At 40.1% G+C, this 13,665-nt stretch overlaps 2 protein-coding genes across 8 annotated transcripts in view; both read left to right on the top strand.

Moving 5' to 3' along the window:
• The first annotated feature begins 2,979 nt into the window (after positions 1-2,979).
• acadl (acyl-CoA dehydrogenase long chain) lies at positions 2,980-7,572 on the top strand. 2 transcript variants are annotated; one of them, XM_074627104.1, is made up of 11 exons: positions 2,980-3,172; positions 3,303-3,440; positions 3,533-3,697; positions 3,785-3,851; positions 3,927-4,091; positions 4,191-4,292; positions 4,733-4,846; positions 5,116-5,243; positions 5,331-5,417; positions 5,509-5,598; positions 7,545-7,572. In XM_074627104.1, the coding sequence occupies exons 1-11, from the start codon at positions 3,072-3,074 to the stop codon at positions 7,555-7,557; spliced, it is 1,170 nt and encodes a 389-aa protein (XP_074483205.1). In that variant the 5' UTR covers positions 2,980-3,071; the 3' UTR covers positions 7,558-7,572. The 2 variants fall into 2 exon arrangements, with proteins under 2 accessions (XP_074483205.1, XP_074483206.1); XM_074627105.1 differs by lacking the exon at positions 7,545-7,572 and having other exon boundaries at positions 5,509-6,415.
• A 152-nt stretch (positions 7,573-7,724) lies between these two features.
• The window catches only part of LOC141762923 (uncharacterized), a 62,306-nt gene continuing 56,365 nt past the window's right edge, over positions 7,725-13,665 (top strand). For all 6 annotated transcript variants that reach the window (XM_074627088.1, XM_074627090.1, XM_074627092.1 and 3 more), the window contains exon 1: positions 7,725-8,366. The gene's annotated coding sequence lies outside the window, so the exon portion shown is untranslated. The remainder of the gene's footprint in view (positions 8,367-13,665) is intronic.

The raw sequence follows: 13,665 nt of genomic DNA on the forward strand, positions 1-13,665 counted from the left end.
TCTGGGTTGATTCCTGAACTTTTATTGCTGCCCACATACAGGTGTAGATATGCTTTAGTGTAGGGCCACCAGTGCATTGTAGACGTCAATGATAAACGATAAACCATGTGACTTTTGAAAGATTTTTTCTCTCACAAATGGGAAGTTGAGTTCAAAGTACAGTGTAAATAGCCATGCTTGTATAAACATGCGATGTCTACATACAAATCATCATAAGTAATCTGTGTAAGAGAGCCTGCAGCCTTGTAGTGTAATGGGCAAGTTGGACAGACTTTTATTACACAACATATGTGAAGTATGGCAGTGAAAGGTTAAAGTGTTGTATTATTATTGTATTTTTTTTCAATTATGTTACATATTAGATGGATGCATGTGCCAAAATAACATCTAAATATCAATACCTCTTATTACTAAATGATTTCTGCACCAAAAATATGTTTTTTATTTCCATTTATTTTGCTTTATGTCTCTTATTTCTTATTTCCTGTGATGTTGCTGAGTACATGTTATCTGCGCTGAAGAGAAGGAAAGAGAAGAGAGGTATCACTCTGTTGCTGTTGTCATAGACAAAAACTTCTGTCCAGAGTGTGAACACTTGTTGCTACAAACTCAGTTTTATTTGCACTAAATTACACACAAATGAAAGATAATGTAAATTAAATATAATACATAAATATTAATAAATTAAACATATCATATATAATATTAATATATATATATATTATATATATATATATATATATATATTATATCAGCAGCAAATGCAGCAAAGTATATACGTTTTTAGTTCTCCAGATATTTATATTATATTATATATAATATATTTAATCTATATAATATATATATAAAATAATATATATAATTATTAATTTATATTATATATAATATAAATTAATGATTATATATATATATATAAAATAATATATTATATATAATTATTAATTATCATCCATAAGCCCATATATGAACATAACTGATAACATGTACTCAGCAACATCACAGGAAATAAGAAATAAGAGACATAAAGCAAAATAAATGGAAATAAAAAACACATTTTTGGTGCAGAAATCATTTAGTAATAAGAGGTATTGATATTTAGATGTTATTTTGGCACATGCATCCATCTAATATGTAACATAATTGAAAATAAAATACAATAATAATACAAAACTTTAACCTTTCACTGCCATACTTCACATGATATGTTGTGTAATAAAAGTCTGTCCAACTTGCCCATTACACTACAAGGCTGCAGGCTCTCTTACACAGATTACTTAACTTTAATCCAGTCTGCCCCAGGCTGTTTTGTGTAAATTAACTGTTAAGGGATATTTGATCCTATATTTACCTCTATGTCTTTGCACTATTTGTATTGTTTACAAAAGGACTTGTATATAGACATTGCATGTTTATACAAGCATGGCTATTTACACTGTGTACTTTGAACTTCCCATTTGTGAGAGAAAAAATCTTTCATGTATAATTATTAATTAATATTATATATAATTTAATTTAAATATATTATATACAATATAATAAATATAAATATAATATAAATATATGGAGAACTAAAAACGTATATACTTTGCTGCACAGAGCTTTAACGTTAACGGCGCCGTTAAAAACGTACTTTTGTAGTCCTGAGAAGGAGGAGCCGGTGTGATCCATCTTAATGTTGTTTCTCACTCAGACGATCTTTGCCTCTGATTCGTCTAGACGAAGGTCGCTTGTAGCAGTCAAGGATGTTTGTTAAAAAAGTTAGCAAAACGTGTCTTTTTGGGCTGAGAAATGTCTACGGACGAGGACAGGTGTCGTCTGTGACTACTACCAGGTGAACTATATGTTATATTATTATAATAATGTTAAACGGCTCTTCGTGGGTTCGCCTTACTAACTATAAGCTAACTATTAGCATCCGGGCTACTATACACTTTTCAAAATGACAGTATCCATGGTAACAGCAGAACACTCATTAACATACAGAAGAAGCGAAAACATAAACAAAGAGCTGTGACAAACATAAAAGGACAACAGAAATGAAACAACATAAAATTAAAAAACACACAATAAAAGCCTTGGACAGACTGGATTAAAGTTAAGTAATCTGTAAGAGAGCCTGCAGCCTTGTAGTGTAATGGGCAGTTGGACAGACTTTTATTACACAACATATCATGTGAAGTATGGCAGTGAAAGGTTCAAGTGTTGTATTATTATTGTATTTTATTCTCAATTATGTTACATATTAGATGGATGCATGTGCCAAAATAACATCTAAATATCAATACCTCTTATTACTAAATGATTTCTGCACCAAAAATATGTTTTTTATTTCCATTTATTTTGCTTTATGTCTCTTATTTCTTATTTCCTGTGATGTTGCTGAGTACATGTTATCAGTTATGTTCATATATGGGCTTATGGATGATAATTAATAATTATATATAATATATTATTTTATATATATATATATAAAATCATTCATTTATATTATATATAATATAAATTAATAATTATATATATTATTTTATATATATATATATATTATATATAATTTATATTAGATGGATGCATATGCCTGTAACTTCAAGAATCGTTTTAGTCATTTTTCAAGCAACAATGCCAAACTTTTTCATTTTCCAGCTGTGAGGATTTGCTGCTTTTCTTTGTCTTAGATGATAATAACCTGAATATATTTACGTTTTTGATTGCTGGTTGGACAAAACAAGACATTTGAATGGACATTACATTGGGATTAAGTTTGTTTTTTTCATTATTATTATTTTTTTCTTTATTTACATTTCACGATTAATGGAGAAAATCAACAGAACAATGGATAATGAGAATAATCATTAGTTTCATGCTAATGGTAGCATCTTTACCTTAATATCACACTTCCCATAATCCCCCTCTGCTTTACCAAAATTAATTCATGTGTCATGTGTTTCCATATCAGCTGCTTGTTGGCTTTCGAGATGAGTATAATTGGTTGAATTTCTCTCAGGTTACAGCACAGTTTGGACCAGGAGCCTGTCCCTCCGACCCGTCCAGAGACCTCCACTGCCAAGACCCTGATGGACATCGGGACCCGCCGGATTTTCAACGAGAACCATGATATCTTCAGACAAAGCGTCCGGCGCTTCTATCAAGAGGAAGTGGTTCCACATCACAGGGAGTAAGTGGTAGCATGGCACAGGCACAGAAAATCACTGGAAACACGACTACAAAGAGATGCAAAATAATGAATTACATAACCATTGTCAGTCTTTCCCCACCTCACTACGGTCCGCTTTTCCTTGTTCCAGGTGGGAGAAGGCAGGTCAGGTGAGCAGGGAGGCGTGGGAGAAAGCTGGAGAGCAAGGCATGCTGGGAATAATGATACCAGAGGAGCATGGTGGCATCGGAGCAGACTTGTTTTCTGCGGTTGTCGCGTGGGAGGAGCAGTGAGTTGTTCTTAAAATTATAAAACACCATTATTCATATCTGAGATCAAGCACTACATTTTTATTAATGAGGTTTTGTTTTTGTCCTCCAGAATGTATTGCAACTGCACAGGCCCGACTTTCGCCCTGCACTCCGACGTTATCATGCCCTACATCTCTAAATATGGTAGCAAGGAACAGATTCAACGCTTCGTCCCCAATATGACTGCAGGGAAATGCATCAGCGCTATCGCCATGACGGAGCCAGGAGCAGGCAGGTCAGGACTCAAGCGTACATGTAATATCAGCTTGCATAGCGCTAACGTGGTGTAGCTTTGATGACCCGTTATCTTTTATCTTTTCAGTGATCTTCAAGGCGTGAAGACGTACGCTAAGCGGGATGGCAGCGACTGGATCCTCAATGGCAACAAGGTAATGAGTCATAAAAGCAAAATCTGTCATTTCATTGCATCTCAACGTCACCTTGAACTCTTTTCACCTCTGCAGGTGTTCATCTCAGGAGGTTGGGTGGCCGACTTGGTGGTGGTAGTGGCCGTGACAGACCGCGAGGCGAGGACAGCGGCGCATGGCATCAGTCTGTTCCTGGTGGAGGATGGAATGAAAGGCTTTCAGAAAGGACGCAAGTTGGAGAAGATCGGGTTGAAGGCGCAGGTACCGGAGCTCAGTGGCTTGGGAAGATAGTGTGTCCATCAATCGTCTAATCTTTCATGCAAAAGCCTGATGCCACTATTTTTACTCCGTCTTTCACAGGACACAGCTGAACTGTTTTTTGAGGATGTGCGTCTCCCAGCTGACGCCCTCTTGGGGGAGGTCAACAAAGGTTTCTACTACCTGATGAACGAGCTGCCTCAGGTAAAAGGAACATGGAAAAAGTAGTTTTTAGGTTCAGTGTGACTTACTCTTTCCTAGGATGTCATTATCTCTCATGTCCATTGCGAATAAACATCCATAACTTCATTCCAAAACTTAGCGCATGATTATCCCCAAAATAGAAGCAAGACTAAAATAAAACCAAGAGTGTCAAAGCCATTAATATTCACTTTTTCCATTTAAAATTTTATTTTTAACTTTTTCTTTCCTGATTCTTTCTTCCATGAACTTATGAACTTTAGATAGATAGATAAATTGATAGATAGATGTACTTTATTGATCCCAATTTGGGAAATTATTGTTTGTTTTTTGTTTAGTTACTTTGTTCTACTACATAGATACTTCCACTCATCTGAGTCGCCAATTACTTGCTTCGGTTCGGTTAGTTTGATGGTAAATCATCTTATCATTTTGTGGCGAAGGAGCGTCTGGTGATTGCTGGCGTGGCTATAGCAGCCTGCGAGTTCATGTTTGAGGAAACCAGGAACTATGTGATGCAGAGGAAGGCTTTCGGCAAGACGATCGCTCACCTACAGGTCTGTATAACAAGTTTTCTTTTTTTTAAGAAGTCTTCTTGTGTTCCTGCTTTTGTATAATTTACTGTTTTAGCTTGTGACTGGCAACCAAGATTTTCAGAAGTTCAGGTTTAGGTTTTGTACCTGTTCTTATTCTGCTAAAACTAGTGAGATCCGCTCTGTCCTTTTTTCCTGCTAATATACATTTTTAGTTATTTATGCGCCGGCTATAGAATCCGACTTTGTTCTTCCGGAGAATAAATATCATTGCATCTAATTTCACTCCACAGACTGTGCAACACAAGCTGGCAGAGCTGAAGACTGAGATCTGTGTGGGCCGAGCCTTCGTAGATAACTGCATTCAGCTCCACGCTGAGAAACGCCTGGATGCCGCCACGGCTTCCATGGCCAAGTACTGGTGAGAATGTGTTTCTGTATGAACCGGCTTCTTATGAAACAGGCCATGTTGCTGCCATTTGCTAATGTCCTTTTTTCTTCTCTCTAGGGCCTCCGACCTCCAGAACAAGGTGGCCACTGAGTGCCTGCAGCTCCATGGAGGCTGGGGCTACATGTGGGAATACCCCATCGCTAAGTAAGTGTAACAGGATGGGAAGGAGGAATGCCACGTTGTTTGTTTTCCAGTCCATCCACCAGTTGCTGAACTGGTCTCTCTGTCTCTCCAGGGCATTTGTGGACGCCCGTATTCAGCCCATCTACGGAGGCACCAATGAGATCATGAAAGAGCTCATTGCCCGCACCATTGTTAGCCAGAAGTGATAGATGTTTTCCCGGTGGAGGAGCACTGGGGGAAAGTGGGATGGTGTGCACAGATTTTCCGTTGACAGTTTTTCTGAAAATGGGTTAGCGTATGACGAGCGGTTGTGAAAAGTCAGGGAAGGTATTACAGCGTTTAATCATGCTTGAATTCGTCAAATCAGTCAATCGGGATTAAAGCTAGACTTTGTAACGTTAGAAAGGAAAAATAACACCTGATTGCCTTACAAATGAAAATTTCAATTTGCTGATTTAGAGAAAAAAAATGAGAAAGAGCGCTGATGGCTTGACAGTTTCTCAACAAAGGCTTTATTAACCTTCAAACTTGAGTTATATTTCACAATTGTTGGTGAAATCACGACCAATTTTTATGCCTCCAAATTTGGCACAATCGTCCACTTGGAATCAAGGATGAATCGCTTCAATTTCGGTGATCAGAGGTCGCGGCGACCTCACGTACAACCCATTCTCGTGACATCTCAGAAACGCCTTCACTGTGACCTCCCATAACTCAAGAATTCATAAGCTAATTAAGATAATTTCACACAAGTGTCTAATAGAATAAAATGACGCTGCGATTTAGGACAGACACGAAGCAAGGTGGTAATTCTATCTGTTTTCTTAGTCGTGTATTTATGTATTGCACGGAAAAATAACAGATTCAAGATAAAATTTATTTTTGTAAATGAATGTATTATTAGTTGCTTGTGTGTCCAATATGTAGCTATACAGAAGAGATTAATATGGCTTTGTGTCAACACTAAAATTGTCCAATACATGTAAATGTGCAATAAATACAGTCTACACACTGTTTAACAGGCCAGTGTTATTCATAGTGAACATAATATTGAACTAAACATTTCTGTATCCTTTTATTAACACAATATTGCATTGCATAGTATTGCATTAGTTCTTCTACTAATCAGTATTCATAAGGCCTTGTATATAACCACTAGAGGGAGCTAGAGCTCCATCAAGAGCCACATGCATGCATACCCTTACAAAAAAGAAGTATACTTCAAGTTTATTTTATGAAGTAAACTTAGGTATATTCCCAAGTATACTTTATGTAATAAATATGCTAATATCAATGTGCTAGTAGTATACTTGTAAGTGTACAACTTCAACACTTTTCTGGACTAAATTGGCCCACTTTTTAGTTTATAAAAGTATACTTTTAAGTATACTTTAAATGTAAGAGTGGTAAACTTTGAGTACACAACTAGCTAAGTTGTTTTTTGTACTGCAACTATAAAGTGAATTTATAGGTGTGCTGTTAGTTCACCAGTTATATACTTGTAGCCCATTTTTTTTAGAATGAAAGTACACTTTAAAGTATACTCTCAGTAAACTACTAGTTTAATGTTTTTTACTGCAAGTATACTTGTAAGTTTTCTTAAATGAACTTACTGTTATACCTTTCTGTGTACTTTTCAGTATAAGCCAAGAATACTTGGACTTTTCTGTATACTTGCCAAGTACACTCACACTTTTCTGTATACTTACCAAGTACACGCAGACTTTTCTGTATACTTACCAAGTACACGCAGACTTTTCTGTATACTTACCAAGTACACTCAGACTTTTCTGTATACTTACCAAGTACACTCAGACTTTTCTGTATACTTGTCGGCATGAGCTAAGTATAATTGTGTTAAGTTTATCTCTGATAAGTACATAAAAAGTAGTCTGAAGGCATACTCTCTTATTTTAAGTTTAAAAGAATTATACTAATAGCATACTTGAGTAAACGTTTTTTTTGTACGGGTATAGTTTGTCAAAGAGATATAAGTATACAAAAAAAGCATAATCCTGAAAATATCCAATGAATCCAATGTTCAGAAATCTGAAAAAAATAAAAATATCAAAATAAATATTCATGCCTCAAACATATGGATTGAAGAAAAACTTGTAAATCCCCTGTGCATTGTCTTATTTCCACCAGTAGGTTGCAGTAAACGCATGGAGAAGGCTGGCAGAGAAATGACAAATGGCCAGTTGATTCCATTGCAGCACAAAAACAGCAGACTGTTGAATGTGACTCCATGATTTAAAGCACCTTTTTGTAGTTTTATGGATTAAATTGTACACTTTATGATACCAATATCTTTGAATGGATACACCAGTTGAATTGCATTACCATGTATTTGCATCCTTGTGGTTCTTGTGATGTATATGTCTGACTCTGATGCTCAAATTCCCCCCAAAAACCTGTGCCGGTTGAGGAAGGCAAACAGCATTCCCACCACGCCTCACCTGGGGGGTACAGAAGTGCAGCTACTGCTCACTGATGCATCCTCCTCTCCATCCTCCATCTTTACCCTCCTTCCCCACTCTCCCCTTGGCATCACATCCTCCTCCTCATCCCCTCCTCTCTCCATGTCTCCTCAGCAACAGCCACACCCAACAGTGCTCCAGCTTCCACTGCAGACTCCCCCCTTTTTATGGTGCAGAAGCCCTCTAAACAATGACATTTCACTGCCTTTTTGCACCCGATGGGTGTATTCCCATCTGTCTTCATGTCAGTGTTGACCAACTGCATGCATGCATTTTGCACCCCCAAAAATGTGGCACGAATGGCATCACAAAGTAGAAGGATTGCCTTGTCAGAACAGAAATCCCGTTGCGCCTGCACTGCTGCATTTACGGTAGCGATGGGGAGGGATCAGAGGGCCGCGTCCCGTTCCGCTCTCATTGTCACTCCGGCTCTCCTCACACACGCACACACACACGGGTATTAGTGCCGCTCAGCAGCCTGAACCTCCAGGTAAGAGCTCCAGCTCTTTGTTCATCATTTAAAGGCGAATTAAGCGTTCAAATAGCTCAGGATAAATGTGTTTTAGTGCTGTGAAAGTTACTTTAAAAAAAGTGATGGCATTGTTGTGCACTAATCCTCAGCTGTGTGCACTTCTGCGTGATTTTTTTTTTTTTTAGAGGTCTGAAATGATGCAATGGAGTTTGTAACTTGCAGGGAAAGAAAGCGCGTTTTGTGCATGTGGAGGAAATGTGTTTTATTCGCGGTGTTTTGTCGCTTGTCCTGCTGCGTCCTTATGGTACGCCTCCATCCTCTGCAGCAGCACCCTGCTCCTTTTGTTCTGGTCCACGCCTGTATGGTGCTGAAACCGGCTCCTCACTGCAGCACAGCAGAGCACACTCACCTAATAATCATAATAACATCATAATAATAATCATTTGAACCATATGCATGTATTTTGGCATCATGTTTTTGCCCTTGGACCTTTGTGGATATGGGAGTAGCCCAGCTTGTAGTTGGGCATCTTTGCTGCACACAGCCAGTTGCCCTTTGCAGTCATTATACCAGCTTGCATCAGCAAAAAGGTTGCATTGCTTTGCATTGGATGTACATATTCAAACATATTTAGTTGTTGCAATAATTCTGTTAACAGTGCTATCATAATGGACCCTGATGTCTTTTCTATCATATTCAGCCCTAGATAATGATCTAGAAATGTTCCATTTAAAGCTGTGGATCTGGTCCAAACCTGGTTCCTTTCAGTGGAATCAGCAGCCTCCACATGGTTGAGGAAGAAGCGTAGATTTCCCCATGTCTGGATGCGAAAACATTCCTTTTATGAAAAGGAATTAACGCTTGGCACGAAACTGCTGTATTCGCACATTCCTGTATGCTGTCTCGTAAGACCCCCGGTGTTTGGAAGATATGTAATGAAACATCTGTCTTGGTTCATGTTGGGGGGTCAGTTTTGAACTCCAACTCAATGAGACAGGTGAATGTCACAGGTGTATATGTTTGCAGCTCAGTCAGCTTTCTTCTTGGTTTGAGGTTTAGTAATTTACGACGCTGTTAAAGTAAAGCGTAATATGTTTGCTTGTTTAATTATAGGGATTTGTTTTACTGGCACGAGTGCATTAACTTTTGTTGGACTGCAACTCGTTTCATTCTCGATTAGTTGCTTGGTCTATAAAATGTCAGAAAATTGATTGATTGTTGATTCCCAAAGCCCAAGATGACGTCCTCAAATGTCTTGTTTTGTCCACAACTCAAAAGATATTCAGTTTACTGTCATAGAGGAGGAAAGAAACCAGAGAATATTCACATTTAAGAAGCTGGAATCAAAGAATTTTGACTTATTTTTCTTTAAAAAAAATAACTCAAAGCGATTTAATTGATTATCAAAATAGTTGGCGATTAAATTGATAGTCGACAACTCGTCGATTAATCGTTGTAAACTTTTGTCTTATGAAGAAAAAAAGCCATTTAAAATGTGTCTTCCTACCTTTTCCCAATGTAACTACAGTCCCGTTTACAGTGTGATAGTGACTTTTATTGATTTAAGGCAAACCCAGGAGGTTTGTGGGTGGCAATTAACCTCCCATACAATGCAAAGAACAGGCAGAAAGATATACATATGACCACACACATAGTATATAACCTCTGTCAGGCCAGATTGGGCTGTGTCTAATCGCCGATGGAGTAATTGAAATGACCTTAATCACGTTAACAACAACAGGCTGGGTTTGTGTGTTTACTCGCTGTGAAAACACGACTTCTTTAAATGTAATTCTGGTGTTCTCCTCCCGTGTTCACGTGCATACATTTAGCCTTTCCGACCACGAGGAAACCCAATCCGCCTCCCTGCACCGCGCGGGAACGCTAAGTATATTTCCCAACGTCAATTCTGGTTAGGTGCGCCGTCAAAATCCCTGAAACCACAGAACCGCTCTGCGCTCCGCTGACATCGAGACGAGCCGTATTGGCTTCCTCCTGGGAAAGATTTGTATTGGAACAAATGTTTGGATCGGTTTCTGGATTTGTTTGCGGATTGATGGTCTGACTCCGTTTGCGAAGGTTCGGTTTAATGCGTGCCACGATGGGAGGCATTTAAGTGGTGATGTGGAGCTTTTTTTGTGTGCGTTCTGGGAAGTAGGTGAAGTCAGCGCGGTCTAGTGCCGTAGTCACAGGTGTTTGAGGACTCATCATGTCCCCTGCTGCTCCTCCCGTCTGAGGCCTTCTGCACTACAGGTGTCTAATGGGAGCTGGCAGAACTGTGCCTTTTAGTACTTAAGTCTTGACTGTGAGAGGAACCTAATGTAATTCACATACAGTATACGTAAGAGGAACCAAACGGCCCTCTGACATGCATGTGGAGCACACGGACTGCTTCCTGGCACACATTAGGGATTTTTGATGGGCATAGAGGATTGTCGATGGGGAGCAAATCAAGGAACGGGAACTAAAAAACTCACGATGGAAAGGAGGAAAGGAGGAGGTAGTGAAAGAAAGAAGGAGGTAGTGAACGAAAGCAGGAGGTAGTGAACGAAAGGAGGAGGCAGTGAAACGAAAGGAGGAGGCAGTGAAACGAAAGGAGGAGGCAGTGAAGGAAAGGAGGAGGTAGAGAATGAGGAGGTAGTGAAGGACAGGAGGAGGTAGTGAATGAAAGGAGGTAGTGAACAAAAGGAGGAGGTAGTGAAGGAAAGGAGGTGATAGTGAGGGACAGGAGGATGCAGTGAAGGAAAGGAGGAGGTAGTGAGGGACAGGATGAGGTAGTAAAGGACAGGAGAAGGTAGTGAAGGAAAGACAGAGGTAGTGAACGAAAGGAGGAAGCAGCGAGGGACAGGTAGAGGCAGTGAAGGAAAGGAGGAGGTAGTGAAGGACAGGTAGAGGCAGTGAAGGAAAGGGGGAGGAGTTGAATGAAAGAAGGATGTAGTGAAGGAAAGGCGGTGGCAGTGAGGGACAGGTATAGGTAGTGAGGAACAGGAGGAAGCAGTGAGAGAAAGGAAGAGGCAGTGAAGGAAAGGAGGTGGCAATGAAGGAAAGGAGGATGTAGTGTAGGAAAGGAGGTGGCAGTGAGGGATAGGAGGAGGTAGTGAACAAAAGGAGGAGGTTGTGATGGACAGGCTTTTGCAAGAATGAATGAATGAAAGGCTCCTTTCAAAGACTGAACAGACCAACATGCTGTAACTACAGAGGACGGATGGACATTTACTCATCAGCAGAGAAAGCTGTCGGACAACAGCTAGGATGGCCCCTACTGACCCACATCTATGATGCTTATAGCGAGCCATAAAGCACATTTAATGGCCTGGTAACAGTTGGATCTGGTGCAAAAATCTTTGAAAAAGCAGCGTAATGTTTTTGTCCTGCATCACATTCAAGCTACAATCTGCAGTCCAGATGTTGTTGAAACAGCTGTTAAAATCCAGACTTTTGTGTGTCTTCATTAAGATTCTTTAAAGTTCATTGTCGAGGACGCAGGTGTTGAGTTTATTGAGTTGGATAAACCCAGTTTATCCGGCGCTAAGATCCACCCTGTGACCTCCTCGGTACTCTCTAACCATCCATCCATCCAGCCTGCTTGCCCTTGTACCATCTCCATCCACGGCTGACTAGCACCCAGTCTCCCAAACAAACCCTGACAGCCAGCGTCACATCTCATTCCTCACGGCCGATGCCCCTCGACAGAGAGGACACTCATTCTTACACTCTCGGCAGCAAACTCCCTCACTTATTGGCACCTATAATATTCTCTTGCCGCTGTTGTGTCGTAACCGTGTTAGTTAATCCATGAGGTCAGCGCGATAATGCCGGGGTTTGTACATGAGAGGCTGCGAGTGGGAAAGAAAGTTTATTTCTGAGAGACAAAGAATACCGCCTACCATCAGGTCGACTTGGCTCGAGCACAGCAAATCCATGTGCCTCAAACTTATTTTCCCTCCTCTAGAAAGCTTTCTTTCTTTAGATCCATTTGTGTGGACGAGTGCCTTTTTTTTTAAAAAGCACATTCCAAGAAAAGTGCTGCATGTTCACACGGAGCCGTTGCAGGAAGTTTACACATCTCTGTCTTCGCAGGGTTATGACATCGCATAGTCCAGCTTTCAACTTCTGCGGTTTCACACCCCCTAATTGGCAAACGAGAATGCAGGCAACTGGGCTGTTGACATATTCCGGATAATATTCTGGATGTTTCTATATGCAGCCAGCTGCCTCCTGCATCTGTTTTAATGTTAACAACGCGCCAACACTTGGCAGGGTTTTATTGGCAGTTAAAAGTGTAAAGGAACGGTCAATGAAAATGCATTTTTATTGACGGATAACAATGTGTTTTTGGCGGTCGAAGAGTTTAAAGGCGACAGGTGGCTAAAGATTTTGTTACATGAAGGAAAACTCTTCCTTTCACTTGTCCAATCAAACACAGAACTATTTTAAGACTTAATAGCAGCCTAAATGATGTACTAGAAGCAGCAGCACGTTGGCGACTGGTCTGGTTTTTTCGGACTTTGACCTGGGCCAACGGTGGTGAAGAAACCACTAATGAGCCTCAGCGTCTTCCTGAATGGGCCAGGGACCTCCTGTTAGCCTAGCGTAAGCTATGTAGCGCCGAGCCTTTATGGTTTCCAGATGTTGGAGCTACACAGCTAGATTGTGTTCTCCCCGTCCCGTTTTGCAAACAGCGCACTGGCAGCCTGAGACATTGGGTGAAGTGTGCTGGGGGAATCAATGAGCCTCATTGTTGGAAGTATTGTTCGACAATGCATAGAGTCAGGTTTCTTTATGCTTTTTATGAATTTTTTTTTTTGTGTTTTTCAGTTGATCCATTAAGGAATTTAATGTCATGGAAATAAGTCTCCAAGGATTCAGGGCCTGGAGCTTCCTAAACGAAACCAGAACATCTCTTTTACTGTGTCCATCTCCGTTCCGTTCCGTTCCTGCGTGCATCTGCTCGTCAGGGCCGTATTTCTGGATGAATGGAAAGAACCCCCACTCCCACCGATTCATAGGAACTTCACACACTGCAGCTCTGTAAAGCCAGTGTGAAACGTAGAAACAGATGGACATTGATGGTACATCACGTTCCTGTAAGTCTGTTTTTAACTGGACTGCAGGAACACAGCAGCTGAGTGTGTGTAGCGGACCTCCTGGCCGGCTTCCAGGAAGTTTTTTTTGACTGTGACCGCCACTGGGATATGTCTGAAGAGGGACTTACCAGCAAATCCAACTTCCTCTCTTAGATATGTAACAGGCAGACGAAGATGAAGAGAGATGGAGGATGTAATTTAGTTCAAATCCACCAATAAACTATCCACTA

This window comes from Sebastes fasciatus, chromosome 24, assembly GCF_043250625.1.
Source record: "Sebastes fasciatus isolate fSebFas1 chromosome 24, fSebFas1.pri, whole genome shotgun sequence".
NCBI lineage: Eukaryota > Metazoa > Chordata > Actinopteri > Perciformes > Sebastidae > Sebastes > Sebastes fasciatus.

Excerpts from the sequence above, each read along its gene's own strand:
- acadl (XM_074627104.1), top strand. The coding sequence starts at position 3,072 with ATGGACATCGGGACCCGCCGGATTTTCAACGAGAACCATGATATCTTC. Across the intron at positions 3,173-3,302 it reads GTGGTTCCACATCACAGGGA|GTGGGAGAAGGCAGGTCAGG; the intron begins GTAAGTGGTAGC and ends TCCTTGTTCCAG. Across the intron at positions 3,698-3,784 it reads ACGGAGCCAGGAGCAGGCAG|TGATCTTCAAGGCGTGAAGA; the intron begins GTCAGGACTCAA and ends TTATCTTTTCAG.